The sequence below is a fragment of the Podarcis cretensis genome, assembly GCF_951804945.1.
Source record: "Podarcis cretensis genome assembly, chromosome: 9".
NCBI classification, from domain to species: domain Eukaryota; kingdom Metazoa; phylum Chordata; class Lepidosauria; order Squamata; family Lacertidae; genus Podarcis; species Podarcis cretensis.
In genome coordinates, this window is record NC_137178.1 from 2,010,581 (window position 1) to 2,023,330 (window position 12,750).

At 42.3% G+C, this 12,750-nt stretch overlaps 1 protein-coding gene across 5 annotated transcripts in view; it reads right to left on the reverse strand.

Annotated features, from left to right (window-relative positions):
• The window catches only part of ZNF638 (zinc finger protein 638), an 80,348-nt gene that overhangs the window by 31,630 nt on the left and 35,968 nt on the right, over window positions 1–12,750 (reverse strand). For all 5 annotated transcript variants that reach the window (XM_079990660.1, XM_079990659.1, XM_079990662.1 and 2 more), the window contains exons 2-4: window positions 4,977–6,552; window positions 1,367–1,428; window positions 644–685 (exon numbers count right to left, since the gene is read on the reverse strand). In XM_079990660.1, coding sequence (XP_079846786.1) covers window positions 644–685; window positions 1,367–1,428; window positions 4,977–6,552 — 1,680 coding nt within the window. The remainder of the gene's footprint in view (window positions 1–643; window positions 686–1,366; window positions 1,429–4,976; window positions 6,553–12,750) is intronic.

A 12,750-nucleotide genomic window follows, 5' to 3' on the forward strand; every position in this document is an offset into this window, starting at 1 on the left:
CTGGTAACACTCCTTGGGCTCAGGAGAAACTCATGCAAGCCTTCAAGTGCCAAACAGGTAGGCAATGCCATACTTAAACAAATATGATGTTCTATAACCATGACAAGCTCTGTAACTATGATAACTCTCATATATAGTTTTATATAGTTGGTTGTTCCTCCACCCTCAGGAGCTCAGGGTGGTGATGGTCCAGGAGAGGGCATTCTCTGGGGCAGCCCCTACACTGTGGAACTCCATCCCCACAGAGAAGCATCTGGTATCTTCATTACACAGCTGGCAATGAACACTGAAGATGCATGTCTTTACCTTACCTTTTGACATTTGAGATATGTATTTTCAGGACCCATCTTATTGCAGTGATTGTGAGTTGTTTTAAACTGTTCTTAATATTGTGTTTTAGTTGTTGCAACCTGCCCTGGAACATCAGTGTGAAAGGTGGGTGGTGAAGAAGCAGAAGCAGAAGCAGCAGCTGCAAAATCTCCCTGGGACAACATGCAAAGCGACACCCACAATTCCAAGATTTAAACAACGTTCTCCCAACCACAGAGAACTCAATCCATTATAATATCTTTAGGAAAAAGGGAGATGAAATATTACTGCACCTTATCAGTACTATGGGAAGTAGCCGTATTTGAAAAATTACCTTTTTGATGAAGAGTGGGCTTCTGGATTCCAGTCAGGAAATCTGTTTCAAGAATAAAACTATCAATGCAAGAAGTTTTTTTTTAATTATTTTCATTGTTATCTATTGCTAAGAAGCACCTCCTTCCCTTTCCTGTGCTGCAGAGAGTGAGATTTGCATGTCTGCCAGGTACTGGCAGAGGTGTGTCAATTTCCCAAGTTAGCCTCTGTGTTAAAAAATATTCTAAGAGGTTGTCCTAATCTGCTTGGGAGCTTTTAAGGTGAACATGTAACACAGCAATTAAGAATTAAGTGAAAGACCACATTACAGAATTAAAAAATAGCCACATTATTAGTCAGGTCCAACCCCAGAAGTACCTGAGAGCAAGACCTACGTCTGGATCCCAGCTCAAGGACCCACCCTCTCGCTCCCTCTGTTCATCTCATCCTCATGTTGCTTACCACCCGCTCTGCTTCCTAGAGAACTGTCGCCCTCCTTGCTCTTTCTCTCTTTTCATCCTTCCACGTAATTGCCCTCACTGAAACTTGGCTCACCCCCTCCCACACTGCCCCAATGGTGGGCCTCTCCCTTGGAGTCCTTGGCTTGTTCTATACTCCTCACCCTTCACATGAAATTCACATCCCACTGAAATCATTTTATTGACTATTAGTATCCCTTTAGGAAAGTACAAGAATCAAGTCCGTCTTCATATAATTAATGTACAAATTAAATGGGCATTCTTACTGTTGGCGTAGCTGACGACAGTTCTCAATGTGGGCAGTAGAATTCTGATGCTGAATCCAGTCCTACAGAAGGAAAAGCCATAAATCATAGTTACAAGTATTTTATTATTGTTATTAGAATGACATTTACACCCCTGCTTTCCTCCATGCAGCTCATGGTAGTATACATGGATTTCTCACGCCCTCTGCCACCATTTGCCCTTATAACCATGTTGTGTTATATACTCAGGTTGTCCAAAACTCATAAGACAAGCCTAAGATTTCTTCTATCAAGATGATCTACAGTGTAGTGTCGTCTGATGTCAAGATATGCAATATGTTGCTGTTCTGTGTTAATTCAAACCTGCCAAATTAATGGCCTCTGAACTGCATACAGAACAGAATTAGGGTATTTTGGTCTTCCAAGTACTGCTTTACATTGGCCCAGAAGTATCCAAATATGGACAGAAACGCCATAATTCTCAGAGAGGGGAAAGAAGAGAGAGAAAAGCAAACCCAAATACAGCTGCCATGGCGTTGTGATGCATTCTCCTGGAAAAAAGAGCAATGTAGAACTATTCTGCCCACTTGTCCCAGCATTAGTCACCATACAGACAACTGGGATAGCACTACATGGGCAGGTCAGCAGCAGCGACTTGGGAAGAACAATGGGGGACATCACAACCTATATAGCTTGACTACAATCGGTATCTTTATAATAGAGGTAAAAGAAAAGTGTTTCAACATAAAGAGCTGCAAAGACACAACCCCCCCACTTTAAACTACATACCTGCAGTTATAGGGTGGTATACAAATAAAAATAATAATAATAATAAATAATAATAAAAATAATGGTCTATGCATTTGAGGGTTTGCAGTGCTGCGCAATAAAAGTATTCTGTGCTGCTACATTTCAGTGGTCTGCGGACATCTGTAAGGCTTATATTTTTCTGGGAGCTGTGAAGTCCCCCCAAAATATAAGCCTAAAAACGTAAACAACAACCAGTCATCTTAGTAACAGCAGCACCTGAAAGTGTGGTGTTCACATGGAAACATTATTTTGGGCTCTCGCATCTGTTAAGCTCCCTTCTCTGAATGTTTTTAAAACCCAAACTTTTGTCTCAGGAATCACAAAACCTCCTGCTTCAGAAGGTCTTTGCTGCCCATAGAACATTATTATATTATTCCATTAAATATTAAAAAGAGGCTAAAATTCATGTTCTGCACCAAAAAATTATGAATGGGTGGGGAAAGGAACCTAAACAATTCAGTAAACAACAAATTTGTATGCAGAATGCAAGAGAATAGAAAAACATTGAATAAATTACACTCACGTTCTGCTTAGTGTGTAGAGTAAGCAACAGGCAACAAAATTATTTATTTTGTACAAAGTTTTTCTGTCCCAAACCAATTCCCATATTGCAGTATTTATTCTGTTTTTAGGCATCTGCAAAGACTGATCCAGTCAATAGAGCAGGAGACTCCCCACATTGGACAAAAAGATTACTGCCCTGCAGTGGGTTGGACTAGATGGTGGTCCCTTGTGGTCCCTTCCCATTCTAAAATTTTATGATTGTATGACTTATTTTCCGCACTCTCACGCCCTTAAAAGGATTTTGGGTAAGTAAGAAATATAAAGTTGGAGACATGAACATCTGCAATGCATATAATTCAGAACCCCACCATTGTGCAGTTAAACACAATTTACAAAACTCAATTTATTACACAGCCAGAGCTAATGGATTAAGATTCTATGAACGAAAATCTAGAATTGGTTGGGATAGTAACACACAGTTTGAGGTGGACACGAAGCACATTAAGAGAAACAGAAATTTGATACAGAAGAAAAGTTTAAAAACTCTGTAACTGAGTAATCCCCTAAGGACAAAATTATAATCACACTAACAGTACATTCCTTCTTAACTCAGTGGGACATATTTTTGAGTAACTGCACATCGGTAAATTACCTATGGCCGGCCTTCAATCCTTTGGAATTTGAAAACGCAAAACACTGCACTAAGTACTTATAGCCTTCTTATGATTGTTGGGAGGAACAAATGAATGCAACCCATGCTATGCCCTTGAGATGCTTAGGGCAAGAGGGGAAGAGCCGGAGAAATACACTGAATTTTGTGATAATCTCTAGTGCAATCTATTTCAGAATTAAGCGAAATAAAAAAGATGTCTGGAAATCAAAGTCAAATCAATACTGTACAGTGGTGCCTCGCAAGACGAAAATAATCCGTTCCGCGAGTCTCTTCGTCTAGCGGTTTTTTCGTCTTGCGAAGCATCCCTATTAGTGGATTAGCGGATTAGCGCTATTAGCGTCTTAGCAGCTATTAGCGTCTTAGCGTCTTGGAAAAGGGGGGGGGAGGGGAAAAACTCACAAGACTCGGAAGACGTTTTCGTCTTGCGAAGCAAGCCCATAGGGAAATTCGTCTTGCGAAGCGCCTCGAAAAACGGAAAACCCTTTCGTCTAGCGGGTTTTTCGTCTTGCGAGGCATTCGTCTTGCGGGGCACCACTGTACATATCTCACTTTGTCTGAATAATACTACTCTGTGTTGTGGGGTGATCCCTCGCCCACAAAGAAACTATTGTCAGAATCCCATACTTGTAAATGATATTTGGCTCTCCTCTCCCACCCTGTCATTTGGTTCTCTGTCAGGAAAAGAGACTATCAGACAGTCATGATAGTATCTTCTTTGGTATGGAGGATAATATTTCATACAGAGATTATGGTCACTGAAATTCTCAAAGCTGCAGGAAATCCCTGGGTTGGATCCAGAGCAAGGAAGTCTCACTTAGGTCCAGTGAAATCAATCTGTAGCATTATTAATAACTTAAGACTTTTGATTTCAATGAGACAGAAAGGAACTTGCTCTGAATCCCATCGTCTTCTTTTTCTAAATCTAGCTGGGCGTTCCTTCTCGCAGTGAACGATTCCTCATCGGCCATGTGTAGTCAACTCAGGAGCTCTACCCATACTGCTAGAATCCTCTTTAAACTTTTATCCAGGCCTATTCAAGAACAATTTGTGCCAAGTTAATTGGGAGATAATCTCAGGTAAGTATGTACAGGACTGCAGCCCAAGACAACTTAAATGTAGTTGTGTTGACCTGAAGCTTTCAAAGCTTACTTGAACTTAAGGTATCAAGGGTCAAACAAGTAGTTAGATGCATCAGCTAAGAAAATTTAACTAATGCTTCTGTATAACTTATTTTGTTCTATCATCCTTATGCTACATTCTAAGACTATAATAAATGCTTTCTTTACCAATGTTTCTGACTGGACTGCAACCTTAATCCACTGTCTACTTTAAGCCCAACTTCCTTTGATCCCAGAAGCTACAAAAGCAAGTTTAATTATAGACAGAGGAAGCAGTAGAGGGAACAGGGAATCCAAAGCCAAATGAGAACATGTCTATCATAAGGCAGCTTTTACAGGTGAAACCTGCAGAAATAGCCAGTCACATTGTGCAAATCAGACACACGCAGTATTTATTCCCAAACTTCTTGATTGTTGGACATCTTACGGGAATAAAATCTACAGATATCCAGAAGTCAATTACACCCAGTACATAGAACACGTTGTGTACAAATGTATGTAATCGTGAGGGTGGGGAGTGACTCACCTTCAAATGTCTACATTCTACATTACACAGAGAACAGACATGTGGAAATATTCTTGGAGATGCAGCATAGTAATCGTTCATCATCGACGGAGTTGGCAATCTCTTCAACTTCTGGGCATCAGCCTGTGAAAAAACTGGAAGCCAAGAGGCGTTCACCATGCCAAAAGCAGACTCAATAGGATGCTGAGGTTTCTTGTGGATTTTTGTCTGGCCACTGGCAGGTCCAGGTGGAACATCAGAAGGATGAGCCCTGGATTCATGGTGAATCCTATCATGCCGGTTTACACCCTCAAGCATGTCAGGTGCAAAAGGGGGTGGCGGCTGGTTCATAGTTGGAGGTGGTTGGTTCACAGGCGGCATCATGGGCTGAGGAACAGTTGGCGGAGGCAAAGTCTGCGGGGCAACAGGAGGCATCCCAGGCAATGCTGGCATCCCAGACATGGATGGTACCACGGGAGGCATCATGGGCGGTGCTGCTGGAGGAATCCCGGCTCCTGCTGGAGGGAGGCCTAGCCCTGGCCCCTTGTTGGAAGCATCCATGGGGAAAAAGGACTGCGTACTTGATGTGCTTCTCTGGAATCCCATCTTTCGTATCAGCTCTTCTACCGCATTCATTTGACTACTGGTTACACCAGAGGGCGCCGAAGACACGAGAGTCGTCTGCTGTGCTGGAAATCCTTTCATGTTCCCCTCAGTTGATGCATCAGAATTGTAGACTTTGACGTCAAGAGGAGTTTCAGTATATTCATACTTGCTTTCATGCCCGTAATCAATTACCTTGCTCTTCAACATGGTACCATGACCATCGTCACTGTGAAACATTTCCTTTTCTCTGCTCTCAGAAGGTAAACTTGGTAACTGATGAGTCATTTTGCGCATTCGGATGTCCCTCAAAATTAAAGGCATGTTTTCTGGTGTCAGCTGATCATCCGGATACCGACTAAGTTCCTCCAAGTCTTCATTAGATAAGCCAAAGCTTGCTAAGATGCTGGAAGCACTCTCGGATGTATAACGGTTCTGGATACGTGTGGCTTGTTGTGCAAACTTTCCTGAAGTGATCTGGCCACTATTTACAGGCGGAAATGGATTGTCCCAGTGAGTAGCACATCCCTCTTCCCTCTGGTGCCGCTCTTGTCTAGGATCCATTCCATGTTGCGTGACCTGAACATTTGGCCTTGGGAATCTTGCCCTCATTTCTGGTTCCATGACCCTTTGAGGCATTCTGGGAGGAGCGGACGGGTGTTGCCTTTGAAGACCATCCGGTCCAGGTCCCGGTCTTGGCCCCAGAAAAGGGCCACGCGGCATTGGACCAGGTGCATTGGGTCCCCTTGGCCTTGGAGGCATGTTTCCTCTAGGGTTAAACATGGCAATTTTCAGAAATGCTTCATTTAACAAAGCATAAGATGCTATAGAATGGGTTGAAGCTACCGAGTTCAACTGGTGAAAAGCCAACTGTGTCTTAATCTGAGCAAGCTGCAAAGGAGGAGGAGGAGGAGGGCCCAACAAAAGTGGGCTGGCAATGCCAAGGTTCAGAGAATTCACAAAAGGTGCAAAATTTTCCAAGAACACCACAAAGCTGAAAGTTAAACACACAAAAATTAGATTACATTTATTTTTAATCTACTTTCTAAAATGGTTCTACTGCCTGTAAGTAAATTGTTTGAAAAACACAACCGTTTCGGTTTTTTCTCAGTAACAACTTGTTTTAGCAAAGGGGTTGGGGATTTTACTCACTTGTCAACTGAAAGTCATTTCATATGTGTTTCAACGCACTACAACCTTTGAATTTAAAAGGCTTTATATCCCACCCTAAACCAACCATGCAAACAAGCATTTTCAATTAAAAACCCATGTGATTTTAATGCATTCTAGCCACAAATCAAGTGTAATTTAATCAGGCCATTAGAAAGATGATAATTTACACTACAACGATATGCAGAGTTACTAGACAGCAAGTTCCATTCAATTCAATGTGACTTACTCCCAAGTAATTAGGTAAAGGATTGTCCTATAAAACAATGTATTTGACAATGAAGATGTGCTACAACCACTATTTATATGACCTCATCAACTAACAAAACTAGAGGATGTTTGAAACTTTGTGGCAAGAGCTACATACAATTTCCCAACTACAGTGGGGCCTCGCAAGACGAAAAGAATCCGTTGCGCGATTCTCTTCGTCTAGCAGTTTTTTCATCTTGCGAAGCAAGCCCATTGACGGCTTAGCGGATTAGTGCTATTAGCGGCTTTTAGCGGCTTAGCGGATAAGCGGCTTAGAAAAAGGGGGGGAGGGGGAAAAACCCGCAGGAACTCGCAAGACATTTTCGTCTTGCGAAGCAAGCCCATAGGAAATTCGTTTTGCGAAGCACCTCCAAAACGGAAAACCCTTTCGTCTAGCGGGTTTTTCGTCTTGCGAGGCATTCGTCTTGCGGGGCACCACTGTAAATGGCTTCAACCATTTCAACACAGAAATTACTTAAAGATACTATGTGGGCAGGGGAAAATCACATAAGAGTAACACAGAAAGGGCATTAACAGACCACCTGGTCCATCCCCCTGGCAGGACCCATAGCAAGTAAGTTGTCGGACTAACATCAGTCTCAGTAATCTGCTATATTGGTGACATATCAGTCTTTAGAAAATTCTTCTGGAGGTTTATGTACCACTGATATCCAATAAAATTTCATAGCCTTCCATCAGGAGATTCTAGCCTTAATATGTCCCAAAACCTTTTCTTTCTTAGACCAGACATGTTACACACCAGAGGTGTCAACCTGTGCCCAAGATCGAGGTGGCCCAGCGTGTGTGTGACATCAGGCGCTCAGAAAGCATCGTGCTCATGTGAGGTCATGCACGTGACACACGTTACACATACAAAGTCGCGTTGCCAGGAGGGGCCCAGTAGGAAGCCCAGCGCAGCGCGGCTTCAGTGGCTAGCAATTCCTCCTCTCTCTCGCTCAGGAGGAGCCTGCCACTGAAGCCGCACCCCATTTGGCTTCGCGCTTTGCCTCCTCCACCCCAACATTCAGGAGGCCTGGCCCCCTCCCAACAGATTTGGAGGGAGCCAAAGACACCTCAGCCCCATAGAGTTGCTGCGCATGTTACAAGCAGTTAACAGGCATTAAACAGAAATGTGAAGGCCCATAAAAATCCATGAGAAAACTGTTTTCTTCACACACAATATTCTTCCAGCTTCTGCATCTAATGAAAGAAACTGATGAATCTGAAAATACACCAATACAATTGAAGAACAAACATGTAAAGGTTGATAAACCCATTTCTATTTGTGGAAAGTTAATAAATACTGCATACATTCTCTGGGGAAAGGAAACAAAATTTTCTAGTTTTCTGTGAAGCAAAAGTAGTTGTCGCTCCAAACGTTCAGCCCCTGCAGCATTTTTGCTAAATCATCACTCATTCATACCATATTAAAGCAAAACAAAAAACCACCTAGCTGAGAGCAGTGCAACATCCCCCAGCAAAGTGTGCTTATTTATCTAAGGAATCAAGTGCTGCACCTCTATCTGGCATTCCCTACAAGGAGCTCAAAGTGGCCTCCTTTGTTCTTCCCCTTCACTTCTCCTCCAAGAAAGCTGGTGAGGAGGGTTAAGCAGCGACACTGGCCCAGGGCCACCTGTTACGCTTTATGGAGAAACAGCAACGCTAATCTTGGTCCCCCCATCCTAGCCCAACAAAATAACCACTAAACCACACTATTCCTGAATATTATCACAAAATAGTTCAAACGTGTTTTACCTCAGCGTATCCATTTCTAAACATATTTTACATTTTTTAATGTGTTCTAAGATGCTTGGAGACCTTTGGGTAATACCAATGAATAATACCAATACTATCCCAAACTATTATTATATGTGTTTTAGTATTTTAAGCCAAGTACTGCACCATTAAAATTCAGATAAATGCAAAAGTATATAAGTATGTTTCAATCAGGGACGTGAGAATTGGGTTAGTCTGCTTAAGAATGCAGAGCAGGGGCAAATTCACCTCTAGACCTGTGCAGTATTGTGATGACAGCGGCACAATTTTGCTTCCACCTCGTGGCCTAAATTAGCAGTACTATTCAGTTTAATGAAGTCCACCATAAATTCATGGCTTAGAAGGTCTTCAAATATCCACCATAGTTGCAGCATCAACCCCAGCTCAGAAACAAGACTTTTTAAAGAAACATGTAGCAGTTACTTGTTGGATTTTCCAAGGGGACACACAATAAAACACTGCGGTGCTTTCTGTTCAGTGTTCTAACCCAGCTTTAGGATACTCCATTCCCACACACAGCATAGAATCATAGAATTGTAGAGTTGGAAGGGACATTCGAGGGTCATCTAGTCCAACCCCCTGCAATGCAGTAATCTCAATTAAAGAATCCCCGATAAGTGCCCAATCAACCTATGCTTAGAAACCTCCAAGAAAGGAGTCCACTACTTTCTGAGGAATTCCGTTCCACAACGCTTACCGTCAGAAAGTTCTTCCTGATGTTAATTCAGAATCTCCTCTCTTGTAACTTGAATCAATTGTTTTGGGTCCTACTATCCAGAGCAGCAAAAAGCAAGCTTGCTCCATTTTCCATGTGAAAGCCCTTTAGATATTGGAAGATGGTGATCAAATCCTATGAATTACTCTCTCCTTTGAAGCGGGCCAAATGCATTTTAAGACAAGATTTTTTTGTTTAAAAGTCTTCAAAGGCCATTTAAAGCATTAGGACCATTTAAAGACATACAAAACAATCAAATCAAAGATGAATTTCTCCACCCAGAGGGCTAGCATCACTGAGAAAAGCATACAGGTCTTTTTGTTGCCTGTGAATGACCCCTTGCCTCTTTTTATCTAGGGAGGTCTATTTTCAACCTTTAAGACCAGAAGAGGCACAGCATCATTTAGCAGAGTTCCAGGGAAAGGAGGGAACTCATTTTCTGCCTTTCCCTGCTACCTTTAAAAGCCTGTTGCTAGCATTCAGTTGCCGCACGGCCACCACTTCCACCTACTGAACTATGAATAGCATGATTGGTATTAGGCAGGTGCCTTCACTGCATCCCGTTGGGTGCCTGCTTTTGTTTAGACAAGCCTGCCCCAATATTTACAGGGATGCTGAAACATGTTTTAATATGTTTTTAGTTTTAGGGTGATTTTAATTTTCTGAATGTTTTACATGATTGGTTTTTTAATGAACAATTTTATTGTTTTATATTTTTTGTAAACCACTTTGTGGCTTTCTCTCACAATCAAGCGGTGTATACATTTCATGAAATGAATCAATGAAGTTAAGTGTGGGAAGTTGTAGTCAAATATAACTAGCAAGTTTAAGACTAGATAATGCACGAAAGGGTTGAGACCACAGAATTGTATTCCGAGACTCAGTTGGCCACCTGGAAGGAAGTTAATTTTCCTCCTTTGTTCATTCTCTTTCACCCCGTGTGAACTCACCGAGAGAGGACATGCTCAGACCGCACACGCACTAATATATTTCTTTATTCTGTAAACCCAAGATTTCTACCTGTATTATATCCCACTACGGCACTAGAAATCTGTTAAGGTATGTGTATGAATGTAACAAGGCTAGGGAAGGGATCACAGGTGCTCAAGGCAAAACCAAGTTACCGCAAGGATCAAATGTTGACCAATTCTAAAGAAGTTCAATTCAGTAAGTTACATTGACAATGAACATCGTTTGACAATCTGGACCACCTCCGTCACAGTGAGAGGTCAGCCAAGATCTGGCAAGCAAAGAAAGCCCAAGGTTTCCTCCAGGCTCAAGATCTGTCGAAGAGGGGACTTCCGGGTTAGCGCGATCGGCTAATGGCGGATTCCCTCCGAGCTCCGGAGGGAATCGGCTCTGCTGCAGACAGGTCTCACCGCGACGGCGACGCGGGGACCCTTAGAAACCGCAGGCGCGGAAGCCTGTGGACTTGGTGACTCGGTGGGCACCTCAAGCGCCCCCCCCAACCCACGAAGAGCCTTTTTAAAGGCTACGGAGAGGGTACGGAGAGTGGCGTGGTGCTGTGAGTAGACCGCTACTGCAGTGGAGCGAAACCGCGAGCCATGGCCGGAGAGCGCTGACTTTTTTCCCTGAAATTTGGACTTGAAATAACCCGTGAGTAGAATGGAATTTGGACTTTAAAATTTTTACCTTTAAATTCGGTACAACCGGGGGATGTGCTAAAGGGAAATCCGCACCCCCTCTATTTACAAAAGATTTAAAGCAAGGATCGGAGAACTAAGGTGGAGAGATCTTTTTTTTTCGGTACGAGTTAAAAGACATTAATTCCATGAATTTGACAGAAGAAGATTTGTGTTGGAGAGTAAGAGTCGAACTTTAGAAGCTTTTGTCTAAACCCCCCCCCCCACCCGGGAGTGCCCCTGTGTGTGAGCTGGAGGAAAAGGAACAAGGAGTTTGACAGCTGTCAAAGGAGCTGTCAAACGGGCAGTTAAAGTTAAAAAATTTTATTGTTTAACATCTCTCTGGACTAAATTTGCTATATTTGAATTAAAGTGCTTGGGAACAAAGTAGTTACAAATAACAAAGCAACAGATTGTTGGGAAAGGACTATTAAGTAACTAGAATCCCCCTAGGGGAAACTTTGAAACATTACAATGGCTACAGATGGAAAATTACAGGCAGAGATAGAAAGAATGTTTCTTCTCGTGGGAATACTGCAAGAGCAAAGCATGGCTATGAACAAACAACTTATAACCTTGAACTCTAAAACAAGCAACCCTGCTGAATGCATAAAGGATCTGACTGAAACAAAATCTGCAGCTGAACCAGAGGAGACTTTTTTGGAACTGGAGGAGAGGGAAGAAGGAGTTAAGAAACTACAGGAGAGTACCAATCTGAAGCCTACACTGCTAGAACATAAAGAAGAAGATCTTGGGATTACCAATCTGCGAAAGATGCGAAAGTGGAAAGAGGAAGCCCATGGAACACTTGGAATACTGGAACTTAAAAGAAACAAGAAATATGATTGGGGCTTCCTCTTTGAGTATGGGAGATCAGTTGGCTTGTTGCAGCAGCTGTTACCAAGTATTTTGGATGGAAGAAAATTTGATGAGACTGTGCCAGAGCTCCTTCGAGAACTGAGGACCAACAAAGAGGGCTACCAACAAAACCGGCAGAGAGAGACTGACAGAGATTTGAAAGCCTCTGATGTGAGGAATCCAGGCTAAGAACTGTTTTGTGGACATCTACTTGGGAAGGGACAGAAACCGGGGTAGGGAGGGAGGGGAGAACAGAATTTTAAAACTTTTATGACTTTTGTGTTTGGCTATTATGACCTACATTCAATATAAAAAGGGGGAAATTCGTGGAAGGGAATTTGGGTCGACCTTAGAAAAGGACTTAATATTTATAAGAAAATTGGACAAGTAAAATTTGGCCAAGTAATAAGAATTAATTTTAAAAATAACAATAATATGTTAAAGAAGAGAGATAAGAACCTGCTGAGCTAATTATTGGATTTGGGATGTATGAAGGGGGGTGGGGGGAAGTCAGGGAGTGGGGTTAAGAAAGTAAGGTTATGAAATTATACATGTTTTGTTTTTGTTTTCATCTGTGTATGTTTTTAAAATGTGAAAACCCAATAAAAATTATTTAAAAAAAAAAAAAATCTGCCGAAGAGGGCATGAACTCTGGCTTCCTGTCCAGCCTCAAGTTCACCAGGTGACTAACATTTTGTTTTGCTCTGCACGTCTGAGATGCAGAGCCATGGTAAGGCTCCTTCTCCTGGTCTACACGGAAGGCAAAAGCACATGTGCTTCA